The sequence below is a fragment of the Pleurodeles waltl genome, chromosome 7, assembly GCF_031143425.1.
Source record: "Pleurodeles waltl isolate 20211129_DDA chromosome 7, aPleWal1.hap1.20221129, whole genome shotgun sequence".
In the NCBI taxonomy this organism is placed as follows: Eukaryota; Metazoa; Chordata; class Amphibia; order Caudata; family Salamandridae; genus Pleurodeles; species Pleurodeles waltl.
Genome location: NC_090446.1, coordinates 1346413419 through 1346432882, shown reverse-complemented (window position 1 = coordinate 1346432882; position 19464 = coordinate 1346413419). Strand labels below are relative to the sequence as shown.

Genomic DNA, 19464 nt, shown 5'->3' with positions numbered 1-19464 from the left:
TATCCACCAGCTTCTCTGAGGTCAGGCCTTGTGAAGATACACTGTAATCTGTTCTGGAGAGAAATCATCCACATACCCTGAATGCTGTATCTCAGGACTGGTATCCAGGTCCTGCTCCTCTACATCATCCTCCCTATCATGGTAATCTGTTACTATTGGCCACTGGTGGGCCTCCGCCCAAACCCTCAGAGCTTTCTGAAGCTCCAACCTATTGATGCTTTTCCTGGTTGAAACCCCCCTTTCTTTACAGAACTGCTTGAGCTCAACCACAGTGTAGCTCTCAAGGGCGATGAGCTCAAATTCCATTCTTGCAGGTATAGCCACAGATAGTTAGGTAGAATGAGAGTAAATCAGGAAAAAGCAAAAGAACCAAACAAGGAGAATTTCAAAAAGAAATTTGAATTGGTATCAAAATATTTGTCTGGGATTTTAGTGCCAGACAAAATCATTGTATGGCACTGCACAAACTCAAGAACTAATCTCACCTCTGAAACACCTTTGTAGGAAGCTGGATTTCTGGTTGAGGGGGGTGAAACCCTACTCAAACAGCAACCACAATTTCTGTCAGGGTAAAGTCATAGGCAGACCCCAAATTAACATGTGCTTAACTCTCTGGCAGTGTAGCACAAAGCCGTGAGTATTAACTCAAAGGCAATGTGGAAAGTATTTATGCAGCACTTCAAACATTAATTAAGTGAAAACACAATAGAAGAAAAATCCAACACCAATTTGGGAACATAGTGTAATTTAATACATTATTTGAGACCAAAACAACAAAAATCCAATCAGTAGAACCAGAGATATGCAATTTTAAGGATTTAAGTGAAAATAGCACTTAAAAGCACAAAGGGCCAACTGTGGGCACCTGGTTGCTCAGGACCAGGACAAAGTTACAAATTCAGGCTGATCATGATGGAGCACGGGCTGGCTATAGGGACCAAGTTAGGTCCTCTGGACAAAAGTACCTTAACTCCTGGTTGGCGGAGCATTGCGAGATCCTGTGTCAAGGATGCATCGTGCAGCAGCGCTTCTGAGTAGCTGCTGGGCTGCGATGCAGAGACCTGTGCCATCGTAGAGGAAGCCATCAACGAGGTGCTTGTGGTGTGAAGTGCTGCATCAAAGATGCATTGTGCACCAGTGGTTTATAGGAGCTGCGAGGTTGTGATGCAGATTCCTGCTTTGTCATCAGTTAATCTGTCAACGAGGGGCATGCGATGTGAAAGCCTGCGTCAAGGATGTGTCATGCAGCGGTGTTTCTGAGGAGATGGTGAGGTACGATTTGAGGTCTGGTGTCAGGGATGCATCTTGCTGCGGCGTTTCCGATGCGGCTAAGAGAAGATGCATTGCAGAGAATTGGTTCTGCTTCACAGGACCACAGCTAGTCTGGCAGAGAAAATTCAGGTCCAATTCCAAAGGTACAGGACTGGGGTGTCACCAAATGGCTGGGTTCATATGGTTGGAACCTTTTTTGTTCCTGATGCTCTAATCAGGACGCCAGTCAACTAACCCTTGGAGTCACTCCGGTGGTCCTAGGTTCAAATTGCAGGTTCATTCCTTCACTTAGGCAGCAGGCAGCAGAATAGCAGTTCTTCCTGTGGAGCAGCACATCAGTTCTGAGTCTTCCACAGGTCCAAAGTGTACTAAAAAGTTGGGTCTCTGGAACCACTATTTATGCCTGGTGCACACTTTGAAGTTTCCTCCCACAGAGGTGGTTGGATTTCTTGATTCTCCGCCCTTGTCTCAGCTTGTGTGGGGTCACACTAAACTAGTGTCAAACCCTTTTTGAGTGTTCTAAGGCAGAGCCTTTGTGATGTGGAAGTGTGGTAGGTGACAGCTCCTTCCCCTCATTTAGTCAGAGATGGCCCATCCTGCCAACACCTATGCTCCTTTGTCTCACTGCCTGAGAGCAATACACAAAGACTAGCTGTCAGTACACCTCGACATGTGACCAAGGCTGTAGGCACCAAATGATTAGGAGAAGAAAAATGCTAACTTTCTAAAAGTGTCATTTTTAGAATTGTGACAAAAAACAAATTTGATGTTACAATTCTTTAGACACCAAATTTGACCTTCCTACTTGCTACCAATTGTAAGTTACTTAATAAATGTAATTAGGGAATACAATGTTATCCTGTGGTAGAGGTAGGCCTCACAGTAGCGATAAACAAATTTACGAGTTTTTCACTACCAGGACATGTAAAAGTTAAAAGTGCATATATAACTTCTTGAATACACTGCACCGTGCCCTCTGGGCTGTTTAGCGCCTACCTTAGGGGTGACATATATATTTAAAAGGGAGGATTAGCCCCTCCAACCTGCTGCTCATCACTGCCTCTCACAGCCTTCCACAAGGGATATAAGACCATGTGCCAGTGACTGTGCACTTTGGTACCTCTCTGACGGGGATGGATGACTTATTGCTTGGTTCTTGACGGACAAACAATTTCCCCTTACCTATTGGCGGAACTTAAAGCTTTTCTAACTATAAACAAGGACTCATGGCTTCCTCTGGCCCACTCTGGGGCCTGTAAAGCTACCGTGTGGGGGACACCCACTCCTACAACAGGGTCAAAACCGTGAAAAACTAGAGATATCTATACTCTACTATGAGCAGAAGGCTAGGAGTCATCAAACGAAATGGATGTAACACCTGCCACATCTGTCCCTGGAGAAGACCCCTTGATGCTGTATAGCATTCCCAAGACGCATTTATGAATGGGGGGACAAATCTGGCAAATTACTTTACTGGTTGGCCACCAGGGACATAGACTTCAGGATAGAGCCCAAGCTGCTAGATGAAACTGGGATAGTGGGGGAGATGGACCTGGGGATTGTACTTTCATTTGCACAATACTATAAGACCCTTTACGCTGAATAATCCCGTCCAGCATGAGAGACTGACTCCCCACTTGTAGCTGACGTACCCCTGTCTCAACGGACTCAGGATGATGTGAAGAACTAGATCAGCCAATCACACTGGATGAGGTGGATGAAGAACTCTCTGACTTAAACCCAGGTAGGAATCTGGGGCCGGATGTATTTCCAGTGGAGTACTATTGCAGGCTCTGTTTGGAGATATTTCCCCCTATCTTGGACCTGTTCACAGAGGCCACTGTCAATGGGAGCTTCCCACCAGAGATAAACCTGGCAACGGGGTGGGCAAAGTCAGGCCACCCCAGGACCGATGTGCTTCTTACTGCCTTCGCCCCCTCATTAAAACTGAGGTCAAACCTCCTGCTAAGGTACTGGCTATTCGCCTTCTGAAAGTTTTGGACCACCTTGTCCACCTGGACCAGTGTGGCTTCATCCCGCACTGCAGTACGCTACACTGTATTAGACGGGTTAATCCGGCATTAATTCACTTCTGCTTCCTCGGCACTTCAGTGGCTCTCATGCTCATACATGTTGAGAAGGCTTTTGACACTCTGCCTTGGTCCTTTCTGGAAAAGGTATTACTTAAAATGGGCTTCAATCCGCATTACCGGGCCTACATTAAGGTCCTCTATGCAACTCCTCAGGCCCAGGAGACAGTCCATGGAGCCCTGTCTCCCAAATATACCGTCCAAAGGGGTACCAGACACAGTTGTCCCTTGTGACATTTTTTATTTGCCCTGGCCATAGAGCCCTGGTAGTCTGACCATGTTGTGATGTGTATGGGTCCAGAAGATAGGATTGCCCTTTATGCAGACAATATCCTTTTGTTTTTATCTCAACTTTCCATCACAGGGCCCTGCTTGTGCCAGATCCTTAACCCTTCAGCTCAGCCTCTGGCCTAAGGGTAAGTTGGGACAAGTCTCTCCTGGCCCCCCTCAGGGGGACCGACAAAAAGAGACCAGGCTTTCTTTACATGGGTGTGCACAAGTCATTGGTACTGGAAATTACCTGGAGCCTGAATCTTTGTCCCTTGGTACTGCGGTTACGAGAGGACATGACTTGATGGGATAGACTGCCCCTTAATCTCGTGGACAGAACTGGCTTGTTTAAAATTATACTTCCCTATTGCTATATGCAGTTCAAAATTTCTCTCTTTGTATCCCACATACTTAGTTTAGTAGCCTAGCAACATCCATAAAACAGTTCCTGTAGGCCCATAACCCCACCCCATGGCCACCTTTGGGAAGTTCATTCACTCAACTTATGATGGCGGGCTCGCCATGCAGACATCCGCCTCTATTACTGGGCCGTACACACCTTAGCAGCAAATGATTGGCTTCATGGCAGTTGGAAAGAACCAGTGTATCAGGGAGAAATGGCACTAATAAGGATTACAATATAACAGACATACTTGATGGGGCTCCCATCCAGACGTCTCTTCCATGAATGACTGAGGTGGTATTCCAAGCCTGGAAGTTATCACGGTGTTGAACTGGATGGGATTGGGGGATCACACTGGAGACTACCTGTGGATGGCCAATCGGCTGGACCAGGCGGTGGTTTGGAGGGTTTTCGGGGTAGGAACTGAACCAGGATTTCATGCCTATGGGATGTCTGGAAGGTAAATCACATCAAATCATTCCAGGATCTTCAGACTTAATTCCACATGCACTGATCCCAATTATTTTGGTACTTGCAACTTACACATGTTCTCTCTGAACACCAGGAGGCGGTGGGTGACTACCCCGAATACAGCCCCATGGAAGGCCGCTGCTTTATGGCTCCCCTGGGGAAGGGTGGGATCTCACAAATATACAAGACTTTAGTTATGCATTCCCCGACAACATGGATCCCCTAAAGGTGAAATGGGAAGAATTGGTGGACCCACTGGATGGCACGGACTGGCTGGATGCCTGTATGACACTCCGCACCCTAGCAATCTCTGCAAGACTGCAGCTCATTCAATTCAAATATCTTCAATAGGCCTGTCTTGCACCCCTTCACTGCTAGAAGGCCAAGACATATCTATCACCTAAATGTCTTTGTTGCACGGACCCTGAATGGGATTTCTATCACACAGTGTGGGCTTTCCTGGTCATACACCAGTTTTGGTCACAAATAATCACCACACTTTCTGGAGTAGTGGGTTCACATATCGAAGTCAACCCCAGACTAGCTATCCTAGTGATTCTGGAGGACATGGGAGACCCCCATGGGGACAGGACACTGGTGGGGTTGGGCACGCTTCTGGCCAAGCGTGGCATTTCCAAGCACTGCAGATCCCCCAGTGTGCCATCCTCACAAGTTGAAAGAGGGACATGGATAAGGGCACTGAACAAGAAGAAATAAGTTATAAAGCGCATGGATGCTCATGCAAGGTTTGGAGTAAATGGTGGGCCTACCATGACCTGGGTGTGTGAATCAGAAAAGGGCCCCCACAAATGCTGGGACTTGATCCTTACAGGGCCACAGAGGGAGATGTGTTTTATGAAAGAAAATATGTCTTTCATGTTTTTTTTGTCGAGATCCAAGTTACCATTTTCAAAACCTAATGAAAGTTTTACTAAAAAGGGAGGTTTGGGCCTGGCAAGAGGTTTATCTTGCCAGGTCAAAATGACAGTTCAAAACTGCACACACAGGCTGCAATACCAGGCCTGAGACATGTTCAAAGGGCTACTTAAGTGGATGGCAGAATGAGGGATGCAGGGCTACTAGTGGCATTTAATTTACGTCCCCCTGCGCATGTAATATCACTTTTTTAGGGGCATACAATTAAATTAAATATGCCAATTGGGTGTAAGCCAATGTTACCATGTTTAAAAGAGAGAGCACAAGTTTAGCACTGGTTAGCAGTGGCAAAGTGAGCAGAGTCCTAAAGCCAGCAAAAACAAAGTAAGGAAAAACAGAAGGCTCTAAAGCAAACAAGTGAGGGATAATCACACCAAGGATGTCAGGTCCAGCAGTAATGGATGGTGAAGGGTGGTCATCAGAAGTGATAACGTGATGCTGTAAGATGATGGTGCCTCAGGCGAGTGGTGGTGACTGATGGGAAGTGGTTGGTAGTAAGATTCTTTTAGATGTTAGAGTAGTGGTGGTATTGCAGTGCAATACTAGGTGTGGGGGTGATAGGTTAACTCATTGGCCTGCGCATGCTTTTGTGGTGAGGAGGTATGGTAAGTGTATGCTGTTAATGCTATCTGCTGCCATGGGTTGGTCGTCTGGTGCTGCTGGGAGGAATGTTGATTGGGAGTGTGGTTTTGTTGGGATTTTGTATAGTGGCAGAAGGTGGTGGTGACATCATGGATTTGATATCATATATATGTGTACTAGTAGTTCATTGGTATGAGTTAATAGTGCACTGGAGATAGAGTAATGATGGAGTGGATGTGTAGTGCTTCTAGGTGGTAGTTTATTTGCAGAAGGTTTGTTGTGTCATGGTGAGGTGCGGTAGTGAATGTTGTGTCTGCAGTCACAGTCAGTGAATCACACCAGACCAGGTACAGTGGTATACTTCTTTATTTGCCAAGCCCTTTACTAGTTATTCATTCTTCTACTCGTGGGGAAGCATGTCTCCACCCATGCTGTCCCTAGGTTGTCCTGCCCTAGAATGTCCTTTAGTTCCTTTTCTGCCTTTCCTACGCCCACACCGGAAGTGGTGTCCAGCTGGCAACCCTATAGTCCTAGTGACTTCCATACATGATATCTCCCCTTTCCTTAGTGAAGTGCGATACATCTCCAACATGATGTCTCCCCCCTTCTTGATGAGAGGTGACACAACATTTCCTCCAGCCCCCACTTCAGGAGAGAAAATGTCAGTGTCTTTCCCTGCATCTAGTCTTGCCAGCTCAGAGTTTGTTGAGTCGAGCTACTTCCTGTTGCTGTGGATGGTGTGATGTTCATGTTTTTGTGTGCCTCTAGAGGGTGTGATATGCCTGGTTGGGAAGACCGTGATTATGTTATATCATTGGATGATGGTGTACTGGTAGCATAATGGGAAAAGACTTCTGTGTACTTTGGCAGTTTGCAGTGGGGTTATTTTCTTGACTGTGGTGTGGCTAGTGTTTCCATCGATCGGACGGGTTGTGGTGGTGTGTTCTCTAAGGCAAATTTTTCTTCACATTTTATTATGAGAAGGTTTACTTGATTGCAGTGTGATTGGTAATTCCATTGAGTTTGATGGCTACAATGAGGTAGCCCTTGAGTCTTTAGGTGGTTTTCTAGCTGTCACTGTTTGACTATTTGCAAATGTTCTTCTACCTGAGGCTCTACCGGGAGTTAAGGGATCTTACTTGGTTTTGATGTACTCAAGTTCCCTCTCATCACCATCCATCTGATGATTGATGTTGATGGATGTTGTTGACAAGAGTTTCTTGCTTTATTTCTTTGAGTCACATAAGTTTTGCCTCTGGTCTCCTCCGGTGAGATTGACTGTTGCCTCTCAGTTCTCTCCATTTGATGTTGTCTTTCTAGAAGAGATTTGTGTTCTAATCGCCCAGGTGTGGTTGACTCATCTTTTACAGTGTCCTCCTGTCTAAGTCCTAAGTTTTCTGTTGTCTCTGTCGTTTTCTTGGAAGATGTTGCTGATGGAAACTTCCTCAGAGATGTCTGTTAGGCTTGGTGTAATATGTAACACTCAAATGCTTTGTAATTCTGTACCTAAATTGACCTGGTCTCGGACGACCATGACTCTGTATCACGCTCCTTTTCTGGTGAGTGTCTTGGTGTGTGTGTGTCGGATGATACTGGGTGCAATTCAGGCCACTCTTTAATACCAAAAATAAAAGCATATACCTTGAATGTAACCTAACAGTTTGTATTCAAAGGTCAAATTTGTACATATCGACTTGTTTATTTATCATAATTTAAGGCACTGAAAAGTTAGCCAACACGTACGAATAGGCAGTGCTTGATTTGATCCTGTGGTTGTCAGTGGGGGTCACCAGCACTTATTTTTGGGGCCCAGCACTTATTTTCACTCAACAGACTTTGAGCCAGAGCAAGAGGAACTAAAACACAAGAGCGGGAAAGAAGGAGGAAGATGAAGATGGAAAACAGCGAGAAATCAGGGATGAAAAAGAACAAGCGAGAGGGAGATAAAGAGGTAGGGGGCTCTGAAGGTGAATTAGCTGTGGGCAAGTCTTGTGAACAACCTTTAGGCCACAGCAATGATTCTTTTACAGGTTTAGTACTTCACATAGAGGGAATAACATCGATCTGTAGTGTTAGGAACTGGGAGCCCCATACTGAAGCTGAAGTGATAATTCCCATCTAGTGGCCTGAAACTTGCTTCCATAGGAAACAGAGGTCAGGAGTAGAACGTTTAGGCCCTCATTACAACCCTGGGGGTGGGCGGTAATTTGGGGAAAGGTACTGCCAACAGGCTTGCAGTACCTTTTCCCAAATTATGACATTGGTGGTTTGTCTCAAGCCAAACCGCCAATGTACCACTTCGTCTGCCAGGGTGGTAATGGCCGCTGGGCTGGAGACTTCGGTCTCCAGCCAGGCGGCCGTCACAATCCCACCCTCGGGATTATGACCCCGCCTACCGCCATGGTTTTCGTGACAAGCGTACCGCCATGAAAACCATGGCAGTAGGCACTATCAGTGCCAGGGAATTCCTTCCCTGGCACTGATAGGGGTCTCCCCCGCCCCCCGCCCCCTACACAGAGTCCTCCCCTCCCTCCCCCTCCCTCTCTTGCCCCGCACATTTACACATGCGCACACATACACAATCATACACACATGTATACCCACATCCACCCACGCATGCACACATACATACCCACACACCGCAACACACACCAACATACATTGTCGCACTCACATCACACAACATACACGTACACTCACATTCGGTCATTCACGCACGCATTCAACACGACTCACACCTGCATGCACGCATACAAAAACAGAAACATACCCCCCCCACACACACACACACACACAAAACACCCCCACACCACCACACACGCACACACCACCCCCACTCCCCTCTACTGTCGGAGAACTAGACTTAGCTGCTGTTGCAAGTTTGTGAGCACAAAGTAAACACTGACCAGGGCCTGATTCACAAAGGTTGCTTAGACTTTTGAGTAATTTACACTTTTTAGTAAGTTTACTATTTTTCTAGCTATTTACAAAATCTGAGCGTCTCCTCAAAATTGAAGTGCCCGAGGATATTCACAATGTGCAGGGACTATTCACAAACATAGTTTACACCTTTGAGTAATTTACACATGAAATTTACTCAAACTCTCCGATGATTGAAGTACGTTTTTTTTTTTGGTTCAGCCCAACACCCGCCACTTTGCCCCGCTGCCAGCCGCGACTGCAGCTTACCCTGCCTAAAGCCTTACCCACGAAAATGGGCAGCGTGAGACGAGAGGTGGAGTAATACAGGAAACGACTGGGAGAGAAGAGCACGCAAGTGTCAGGGGGGTTGTGAAAGAACGATGCTGAAAGCACTGTTATGGTTTTGTTATCACTTGAGGAAGGTGGGGTGTGGAGAAAATAAGAATTTTGTTCTGGTGTAACGACTGCATCAGAGGCTGTTCTTGTTCAGATGCATTCGGGATACCTACAGATGTTAATTTGCCAAAACGCCTTGAGCAGGAGACGTGGCCTCGTGCACCCTTTACGCCTCCCACACAAATAACATCACATAATGACCCCCACTTCTACCCTTAGTTCCAAAAGTGCAGGGCAAGCCCCTGAAACGACCACACTGCAGGGGGGGGGGGAGGGGGGGCTCAGGCTTCCAGTTTCTGCAGACGCTCCCTTGTTCCCACTGTCGCGTGAGTGCCAATGCCATAAAAGCATTGCAGGTCCAAACCCATTTGCAATTTGCAACGTATGTTATTGTGGCCAGGAGGAAAGACATCACAGCATCCCCGGGTGAAAGTGAGCAGATCAGCAGGGAAGGAAACAAGCAAGAAAGCGGAAAGGCAGCCAGGAGAGGCCCACAGGAGAGGGAAGACTTGGCACGGGAAAAGGCCACTTCAGAAAGAAGGTAATGAAGAGGAAGGTGAGAAAAAGACAGCAGTGCACACAAAGGTATGTTGAGAGAGCGAGAGAGAGAGAACAAGAAGGAACAACAGCAGAGACAAGAGAGTGAGAGACAAGTGAGAGGGAAAAGAAGACCGGTGTAAGGAAAATATACAGGCAAAGCTTATGAGAAGGATGCGGGTGCGAGGTTTTGAAAGAGGCAGCTGAGAAAAAGCAGCACAAAGAGAAATCAAGAGAACCAAGCACTGACAAAGCCAATAGCTCTGGTCTATCTGAGAGCTATTGGCTTTGCTAAAGTCTTTTAGCCATGTTGTACAGCAGTGTGGCTGGTATTCAGCACAGCTAAAAGTTAATGGAGTGGCTTAGAGTAGAGTGTGGTAGAGTCGAGTGGCGTAGAGTGAGTGGAGTAGCATGGCATACTAGAGTAGTGTGGTGCAGCGTATTAGAGAGGAGTGGAGTAGAGTGGCGTGGAACAGAGTCACAGAGTAGAGTGGTGAAGAGTAGAGTGGCGTAGTATGGAGTGGTGTTGCATGGGTTTAGTAGGGTAGAGTGCTGTGGAGTTGAGTGGCGTGGGTTAGAGTGATGTAGAGTGGGGTACAGTAGAGTAAAGTGGCATAGAGTAAAATGGTATTGTGCGGCACAGAGTAGAATGGCACAGAGTGGTGTGTAATTGAATAGAGTGGCATAGAAAGGAGTAGAGTAGAGTGGAGTGACATGGAGTAGAGTGGAGTGGTGTAGAGTAGAGTGGTGTAGAATAGAGTGTGTGGAGTGTTGTAGAGTGGAGTGGAGTGGCATTGTGTGGAGTGGAGTGGAGTAGAGTGGAGTGGAGTAGAATGGCGTGCCATGAGTGGAGTGGAGTAGAGTAGAGTGGCATAGAGTGGAGTGGCATAGAGCAGAGTGGTACAGATTAGTACAGTTGTGGGTGTAAATAACTAAAGCACCACTAGAAAAGGCAGATAGGGTGAAAGCCACATGAATAAGAAGTTGTATGCCTGTTTTACTAGTAGGAAAGCACATTGCACATCAGGGAATAATACAAAAGCACTTATAAAGTAAAAAAAATAGTGGGTTGCGAAAATACAAGGAAGATCAAAGACAAGGAAGAATGCACGCTTGAGGGAGGAGGTAACACAAGCACAGAAGGGAAGGCTTTTGGAACTAAACATTCATAAGATTGCAACAAGTTTCCCACATCAGTGTCCTCCTTGCTGTGTCCTTTTCTCAAGAATTGAAGCCTACATGTTCCATACTGTACACGTTCACTCTCAAAGGGTTGTCAGATTAACTGACATTTGACCGTGTGACCTGACTGTTCTATACAACTTCTTTTCTTATATTATCTTTCTAACCTTTCTCACTCGAACTCAACTGGGTCATATTTTAAATTGTAATAGATCCTGCTACTAATAACTGTTACCTACACTATTAAGCTGTCGCTATAACCGTGGCATTAAGCACAAACTGTCCGTAGCATATACATTGAAAACCGATTATTGTTTTTAACTGATGGGCACTTTGTTCTTGATAAAACGGAAAAAGTAATTTTGCTGCGTAATCTGCTACAGCAGCAAACATTAAACAATGACCATGGTTAGAAATCTGACGCACAACCAAAGCACCTCTTAGCAGAAGAAACTTCATATATTTTGCCTGAGGGCTTTAGGATGGTTTTCGCTGCTCTACTACCTGGGTCAGCATCCAGGGTGGGAGGTCACTCTACATTGCTTGTCAGACACAAAATAGGTGCTGCTAAGGGGTCGGGTCCATGTGTGTGAAATTGGTTACTTTCATATGAAACTCTTGTCTTTTTTGGTATTCATTTTGCATACACTGCTTAACAACAGAAGCCCTGCCAGGGGTGGCAGCCAGGGTGGCTGTGCTATGATGATAGCCACTGACTGTGAGAATGGGTTGTTGGTTACATGAGGTGTGAATCCTGGCCAAGCAACAGCCATAGTCCCTTGCAGGGTGAACCACAAAACGTCACTAAATTAACTCTGGAAAGCTTGGCATAGAAAGCAGTCAGGCTTATTTTAGAGGTAATGTGTGAAGTAATAATGCAGCACACAAACAGCAATAGAATGAAAACACAACAAGAAAAATCACCAATCAATTTAGAAAAACAGAGTACATTTTAATAAATGTTTTGATATCAAAACAACAAAAATCCAATTAGTAGAATTGGAGTTATGAAGTTTTAAAGTTTTTAGTAAAAACTAGTGCCTAAAAAAATCAAAGCACCAACTGCAGACATCTAGTCATGCGGGTCTGGGTCAAAGTTAAAAAAATATGGTTTCAGGACGACTTGGACTGGGTCCAGGAGTGCATTCAAGATTGTGGGAGCCTTTTGTGTCCCTGTGGCTCTGAACAGGAGGCCTAAAACCAAGCCGTGGGGATCACTCTGGTTGTCCTGGGTGCAAGTGAGGATACAGGGCTCAAACCGCACAGCTGGTCTCTGAGATTTCAAGGCTGGCTCCAGGCAGCGAAGCGGACTTTCCAGGTACAGCAAAGCAGTCTTGCAGAGTGTACAACAGGTCATAGCAGCAGACAGTCCTCTGAAAGTCCTCTTGAAGGTCTAGAAAACAACCTGATTCGTGGATTTGAGGGCCCCACTTTATACCTTGTGCCTCCTTTGAAGTTGGGAGAAGTTTTTTGAGGGATCTCTTTGAAGTGCTTGGAATTTCCTGACTCCCCAGTCCTGGCTCCAAGCTGGATGCAGTGACAATGTTATGTTATGTTGTGTTAGGAGATCTTATACAGTGTATAGCCCAAACAATGGGACTTCTCAGCGCTAGACCATTATTAGAGGTATAACCAACACAAACACCTGAATGCAGAGGGGGAGGGGTAAAAGTAGTTGCAAAAGAGCCAGGCCTTGAGCAATTTCCTGAAGTGTAGCGGTTTCCGGGTTTTCCTGAGAAGAAGGTGTAGTTTGTTCCACAGAGTAGGGGCCAGAGCTCGGAAGCAGCGGCCTCCAGCTCTTGCCTTCTTGACTCAAGGAAGAATGGCCATATTATGGTTGCCGAGCGAAGTAGTCTGGATGGTAGCTAATAAGATTTTGTGGGATGGGGCCTGCTAGGAGTGAAGAATCTTGTGGAAACTTCACTGGGTCTTAAAGTGCATGCGCCTGTCCACAGGGAGCCAATGTAGCTTATGTAGAAGCCCAGAGGCAGGTCAAACATTTGGCAGTGAGAAGAGCAGCCCTGCCGTGGAATTTTGGCCAGTCTGAATTCTTTTGGTGATAATGTTTTTTTGATCCTAGTTCTAAGACATTCAGTAACCGACACAGGACAAAATTAGACCTGGAATGATGGTCTGCCCGATGGAAGGATCGCAGAAGCCAATGATGGGTTTGAGTCTTCTCAGGAGTCCGAAGCAAGTGTCAGTCAATGCTTTGGCTTGGGACTTGAAAACAAGAGTATTGTCCATCCAGACTTCACAGTTTTTGTTAGCTGGTTTGATAGCTGGTTTGGGGTGGGGATGGGTGCACCAAGGGTGTCTGGCCACCAACGGTCTACCGAGGAGTTAGAGTGCTTGCCTAACAAGAGAATTTCTGTTTTGTTGGCATTTAGCCTCAAGCACTTGCTATTTATCCACTTGGCTACCACAAGCATTCCTTCTTGAAAATTGGCCATGTCTCAGAGATTGATAAAATCAGCTGAGTGTCATCGTTGTACAATACCAGTGCAAGCTCAAAGGACTTTGTGACCTAAGCAAGTGGTTTGACATACATATTGAATAGGATAAGGCTCAGGGAGGAGCCCTGGGGGACCCTATAATCTTTATTCCAATGTTATGTAAGCACTGTAGTAGGGTTTTGTGTGAGACTATCAAACACTACACTTAAGTTTAACAAGATTAAAGCACATGACATGCCCTCATTTAGCTAACTGTGTAGTTTCTCTAATACTGCCAATATGGCAGATTCGGTTCTGTGCCCTGACCTGAGGCTTTTTGAGAGATGTCCAAGACATAGAGGGTCATTATGACCCTGGCGGTAGGTGATAATGTGGCGGTAGTACTGCCAACAGGCTGGCGGTACATACCGCCACATTATGACATTGGCATTCCTACCGCCATGGCGGAAGCAGCTGCAGGGCCAGAAATAACAATCTCCAGCCTGGTGACCACTATTGTACCACTAGTAGCATTTTGACCCTGCCTACCGCCATTGTTTTCGTGGTGTTGACAATGCCACGAAAACCATGGTGGTAGGCCCTACCAGTTACAGGGAATTCCTTCCCTGTCACTGGTAGGAGGCTCACCCACCCCCAAACACTCCCTAGATGCCCACCCCTTCATCTACGCTCCCCCCTTCCGATACCCCACCCCCCATTTACGCACACTTGCAGACTCGCACCACGCATACACACACTCACTCACACAGGCATACATGTATTCATTCACGCATGCATCCATTCATTCTCACAAACATCCATACACAAATTCACACTGACATGCAGACACGCATTCACATTTCCAGTCATACACGCATTTTCACACATGCATACACCCACGCAAACAACACTACACACACAGTGGCATAAACGCACACACTCACACATTCATGCACACAACCCCACACACACACAACACCCCTCACCCCTGCCCCTTGTCGGAAGCCCAACTTACCTACATTCAGGGGGTCTTCCGGCAGGGAACTCGACAGGGCGTTTCTACCGCCAGCAGCACCTGCCAGGCTGTATTATTTAGCATAATATGTCTGGCGGCGGTCTACTGGCGTGGTGCTGCTGATGGTAGCAGCACCATCTTAACACCATCCGCCAGTATGGCCACAGCCGGATTTCCGCCCTTCTTGTGGCGGAAATCCAGCTGTGGTCATAATTTGGCAGACGGATGTTAGCCGCGGCGACGGTCTTTTGGCGGCCGTCGCCGTGACGGTAGGCGGGATTTACCGCCAATCTTAAAATGAGGGCCGTAGTGTTCTTCCAGAAACTTTGACAGAATGCTGTTAACATATTTTTCTTTTACCTTGGCCAGAAAAGGTAGAAGGGCGATGGGGCGATAGTTCCACAATGTGGAGGTGATAAGTCTATTCAATTGCAAGTGGGGCTGTGCTCAGCTCTGTCCCCCCCCCATCCTGCTAGAAGATGACCCATTCAGACACATCTAATCCCTCTATTGTGTGACTGTTTGGGAGGAATACACAAAGCCTAACTGTCAATTACACCCAGTCATGTGACCTACGACAGACTGCAGGCACCAAAATGCTAAGATCAGGAAATCCCCTCCTTCTAAATGTGGCATTTTTAAAATTGTAATGTAAAATCCAACTTTACCATTAGAGAGGATTTTTCACTACAATTCAATAGATACCAAACATGAATTGCTTACCTTGTGCCAATCAAATTTGAGCACTTATTAAATGTAATACGGCAACCCTATGCTATACTTTGGGGCACGTAGGACTCACACTAGGGAAAAATAAATGTACATGTTTTTCACTACTAGGACATGTAACACTTAAAAGTACATGTGTAGCCTTTTAATTACAAAGTATCCTCTCCTATGGGATACTTAGGGATTACCTTAAAGGTGACGTATAGGTAATAAAATGGGAGTTTAAAGCTTGCCAAGTCGAATTGGCAGTTTAAAACTGAATTCAGGCTGCAATGGCAGACATGGGACATGTTTTAAGGGGCTACTTAAATAGGTGGCACAATATGTACTGCAGGCCCCCAGTAGCATTTAATTTACAGGCCTTGGGTATATGCACTTAAAAGTAAATTAAAAAAGCCAGTTAAACCATGTGTAAGGGAGAGAGCAAAAGCACTTTAGCACTGGTTAGCAGTGGTAAAGGGCACAGAGTGCTGAGCCCAACAAAAGTAAAGTCAGCACAAAAAGGAGTGAAGGCACAAAGTTTGGGGGTGAGCCGGGAGTAAGTGCCAGGTCCAACACTAACCGACCACTGTCATCAGTGCCTTAGCCCTTAACTGACATGCTCGGATCCCATCCAGCTGCTAGAGGACAGGAAGGTCTCAGCAAGGAGGCTGCAGAACTGACTGTGCTGCTTAATGTAGTTATTTAAATTTATACTGTGCAACAAATGTCAGGAAAATTGCAACTTCAGGCTGCCATATAAACAACTGAGCAGAAAGGTAACTCTTAACATAAGCATAAAAACAACACAGCACAGCATAAAACAAAATACCAAAAACAATAAAACTCCAAGTCTTATAATCTTATAACATGTAAATACAACTGTGCTAAGAGGAAAATGACTCATCGCAGAACTTAAAGCAGATGCTGATTAAGCTTTTTTCTTTAAAAAACATTTCTCCAACTATTTTCTATTCTCATTTCATTGGGTAGAGGGCATTGCACATTTTGGCTGTGCAAATGTCAATATTTTTCCTCCAACTTGGTTGCCGCGCCGCCTTGTGATGCACACTCACTCGTGACTCAGGCCCATAACTGTGGTGAGAAGGATTAACAGCCATTGGTGCCTTCAGGTGAGAGCAATAACCTTTACTTACTAAACCAATGGATAGCTGGGCGATCTATTTAAAACAATGGAGTGCAGAGAGCCAACAAGACCAAGGGCCTTCATAGGCTTTAAACACTCAAATGCTTGTGTTTCTGTTCCTGAATAATCAGAGGGGATTAATTGCTTATACCACATCAGATTGCCAGGGACTGGATCCTTCAGAAATGTAGTTGTTATATAAAAAAGATCCACCTTTTTCTAAAGAATGATGTGACAAGTGACAGCAGCATCCTCATCATATCAGAGCTATGATAATAGCCCCTCTGATTATGCTAAGGATCATATTGGTTTAGGGGTCTGTGGCCATAGTGGGGCTCTCAGTATACCATGCCTTTAATTGTGCTGGATGTCTGACTGTTGCAGAGTTCCCAATATATCATTGCTTTCTTTAGTTCCTGAGAAAGTAGCATGGATTGCATTTGCAAATTTACTTTTAGATATTCACTTTATTTCACAAAAACATCACTGTAAATTAACTAAGATTCTACTTCTGTCATAGTGGTGCCTAGGAGGCCAACTGAGGATAAAGCAGATTGCCCACAGTCTAACATGCTCCAATTGGCCTCATTGTGTAATTCCTGGACAAATCACTTAGGGCCTGATTTAGAACGCGGAGGACAGTTACTCGGTCACAACGGTGGCGGGTATCCTGTCCATCAAAATCGAAATCCCATTGGATATAATGGGATTTAGATTTCAGCAGACAGATAGCCACCCACCCCCCTTGTGACAGAGTAACATTCTCATTGTGACACAATTAACTTATTTGCAATAATGGTGGGCACATATTAAGTGCTATATCAGTGACAAAATCTGCCCATTTTATAATTAATAACCTGTTTAAAGTCTTGTCAGACTCAAAATGTAATGTGCTATCAATGCTGCGTGCAATGAGTTTGGCTAACACATGCAAAGCTTCTTTTTTCACAAGTATTTACTCACAATAAAATCTTCATGTGAGCAAGCTCTGCTCACAGCGGTTGGAAGTGGGTGGAGATGGCCCTTCTAGGGATGGAATGTCCTTTGTTTTTATGCACACCTACAAGTTTCCCTGTTTATGGTTATTCAACAACTCATTTTAACTCCACCCCACTCTGGAAAAGGTAGGAAATGTAATCCTGACAAGGACAGGAATAAAACTTTATCCATGGTGGGAAGGGAGTTTCTCCCAAAAAACAGATGAAACTTTTAAGAAGTTAATTTGGACTTGTTTTGCAGATTTTCAAATGAGCAAATCTACATAGTAGATTTGCTCATGCTAAAATGGAATCCACAAAGGTTTGCTAGGAGTACACACTGTAAGTCTGCAATAGTTACAGGATTTTCATGCCTACTTCTGTAAACTTTGTGAATTATCGAAAGTTATAAATCTGCCTCAGTATACGATCGTAGACCTGCAGACGCACTTTCATGGGTTTCTTTAAAGAATATTGATTTTAGACTGCTCATATTTGTTTTTCCATTATTATGTGTAAAAAATGATGCTTTAGAGAAATTGTATTTAAAGTTATCATGAAGTGCACCATAGTTTACCGAAACTGTCTGTTGCCTTGGTCCATTTTTTCAAGTTGGAGACATTTTTTGGAGTACATATTTTGTTGAAAGCAAACAAATTACATCACAATTTAGCCTCATTGTCGGCAACCTTCAGCTCGCAATGATTAAATCGCTTGCTTTCAATATAATATAAATCTTTCCCTTTCTTCTGCATGTATTTGGATAGAAAAAAATAGCATTCTGGAACCATTAAAATACCCATAAATTGTTAAATTTTGTAAACGTATACACATTTTTAAAATGGTACCACTTTTATTAATGTAAATTATGTTTACAGCGCATAGTATTAACTTAGAATGCTCACCCTAATAGTGAACACTTGGTGTTTCATTCTGAACCTTATACATTTGGGTGCACATCTTGCCTTAGAACTTGACAATCCTTTTTCCCACAACTATACTGTAAACTGGCATCCAAGGGTTTTTTCCTGTTCCCTTTTGACACATACTCACAGCTTAGATATAAATAACAAAACCTATTAGTGATGGCCCATTACAGGGTTTTTACTGCTGGTCATTTTTTTCAGCTTAAACAAAGCCCTTTTACCTCCATAAAGCTTCTTTTGGCCAGAGCCTGATCTCCCCCCCTCCACCCCCCCATGGGATCACTTGAGGCCCCCTTATGGGGGCTCGCCCACCAGTTTGAAGACCCCTGCTCTAGACAATTCTACCCGCTGTGTTTGAAAAGGACTAATAGCACCAGAGCCCTTCAAGCTTAGGCTACACCAGTTGTTAAATGCCCCCTCTACTGGTATATATACCCTCACCACCAACAAATGCCTGTAACTCGGGGAAAGGCCATTCAACAATCAGTATCACTCTTGGCAGAAGGCTGCTCTGCCATGATATTCTCTCTGTCTACACAGCTATGCTTGCAAAGTCTTAAACCATCACACAGAAGCTCTTGTTAAATCTTTTCCTGAGAAGAAGCAAATGGTGAATTATTATTTTTTTCTCTCTAGTTGCATACATCAAGAACATTCCACCCAGGATGGCTGATGAGTAAGTACCAGCTGTTCATTTGCTCTTACATTAAGTGATTGCATAAGTTGATGATGTTATCCATGCCCCAGCACCAGGTGGAATTGGTGGTGTCAGCTGATGCTTTTCTCTTCCATGAATCCATTAGCTGCTTATATCAATTACATCCTCCCTAGTATCAGTCCTCGCTTCAGTCTTACATGAACTGCCTGGCCGCTTACACAAATGTCATCCTCACCCAAGCCCTGAATTGTTAATTTATTTACTAGCATGTTTTGAGTATGTCACCACGCAGTATACCCTCCCTAGTCATGTCAATGCACCCATCAACTCTTACAGCTCATCTCATACACTGTAAGGTAGGGTTCAATCTATTAGCCGTCCCTATGCACATTGAATAGCAGGGCTGAAGAGGCGTGGGAGGTAAAAGGATGTCAAAACCTCACCCACTAGTTAGTGGCATGCTTCATCACTGGGTCCACTCATGAGTGGGAAACCACGTTCACTTGCAGCTATGATGTGTGTCATATTAATCAGAAT

General features: G+C 44.9%; 1 protein-coding gene across 2 annotated transcripts in view; it reads left to right on the top strand.

Moving 5' to 3' along the window:
- Nucleotides 1-19464, top strand: part of TNNI3 (troponin I3, cardiac type) — a 71128-nt gene that overhangs the window by 26049 nt on the left and 25615 nt on the right. For both annotated transcript variants that reach the window (XM_069200748.1, XM_069200749.1), the window contains exon 2: nucleotides 18906-18945. In XM_069200748.1, coding sequence (XP_069056849.1) covers nucleotides 18935-18945 — 11 coding nt within the window. In that variant the 5' untranslated portion in view covers nucleotides 18906-18934. The remainder of the gene's footprint in view (nucleotides 1-18905; nucleotides 18946-19464) is intronic.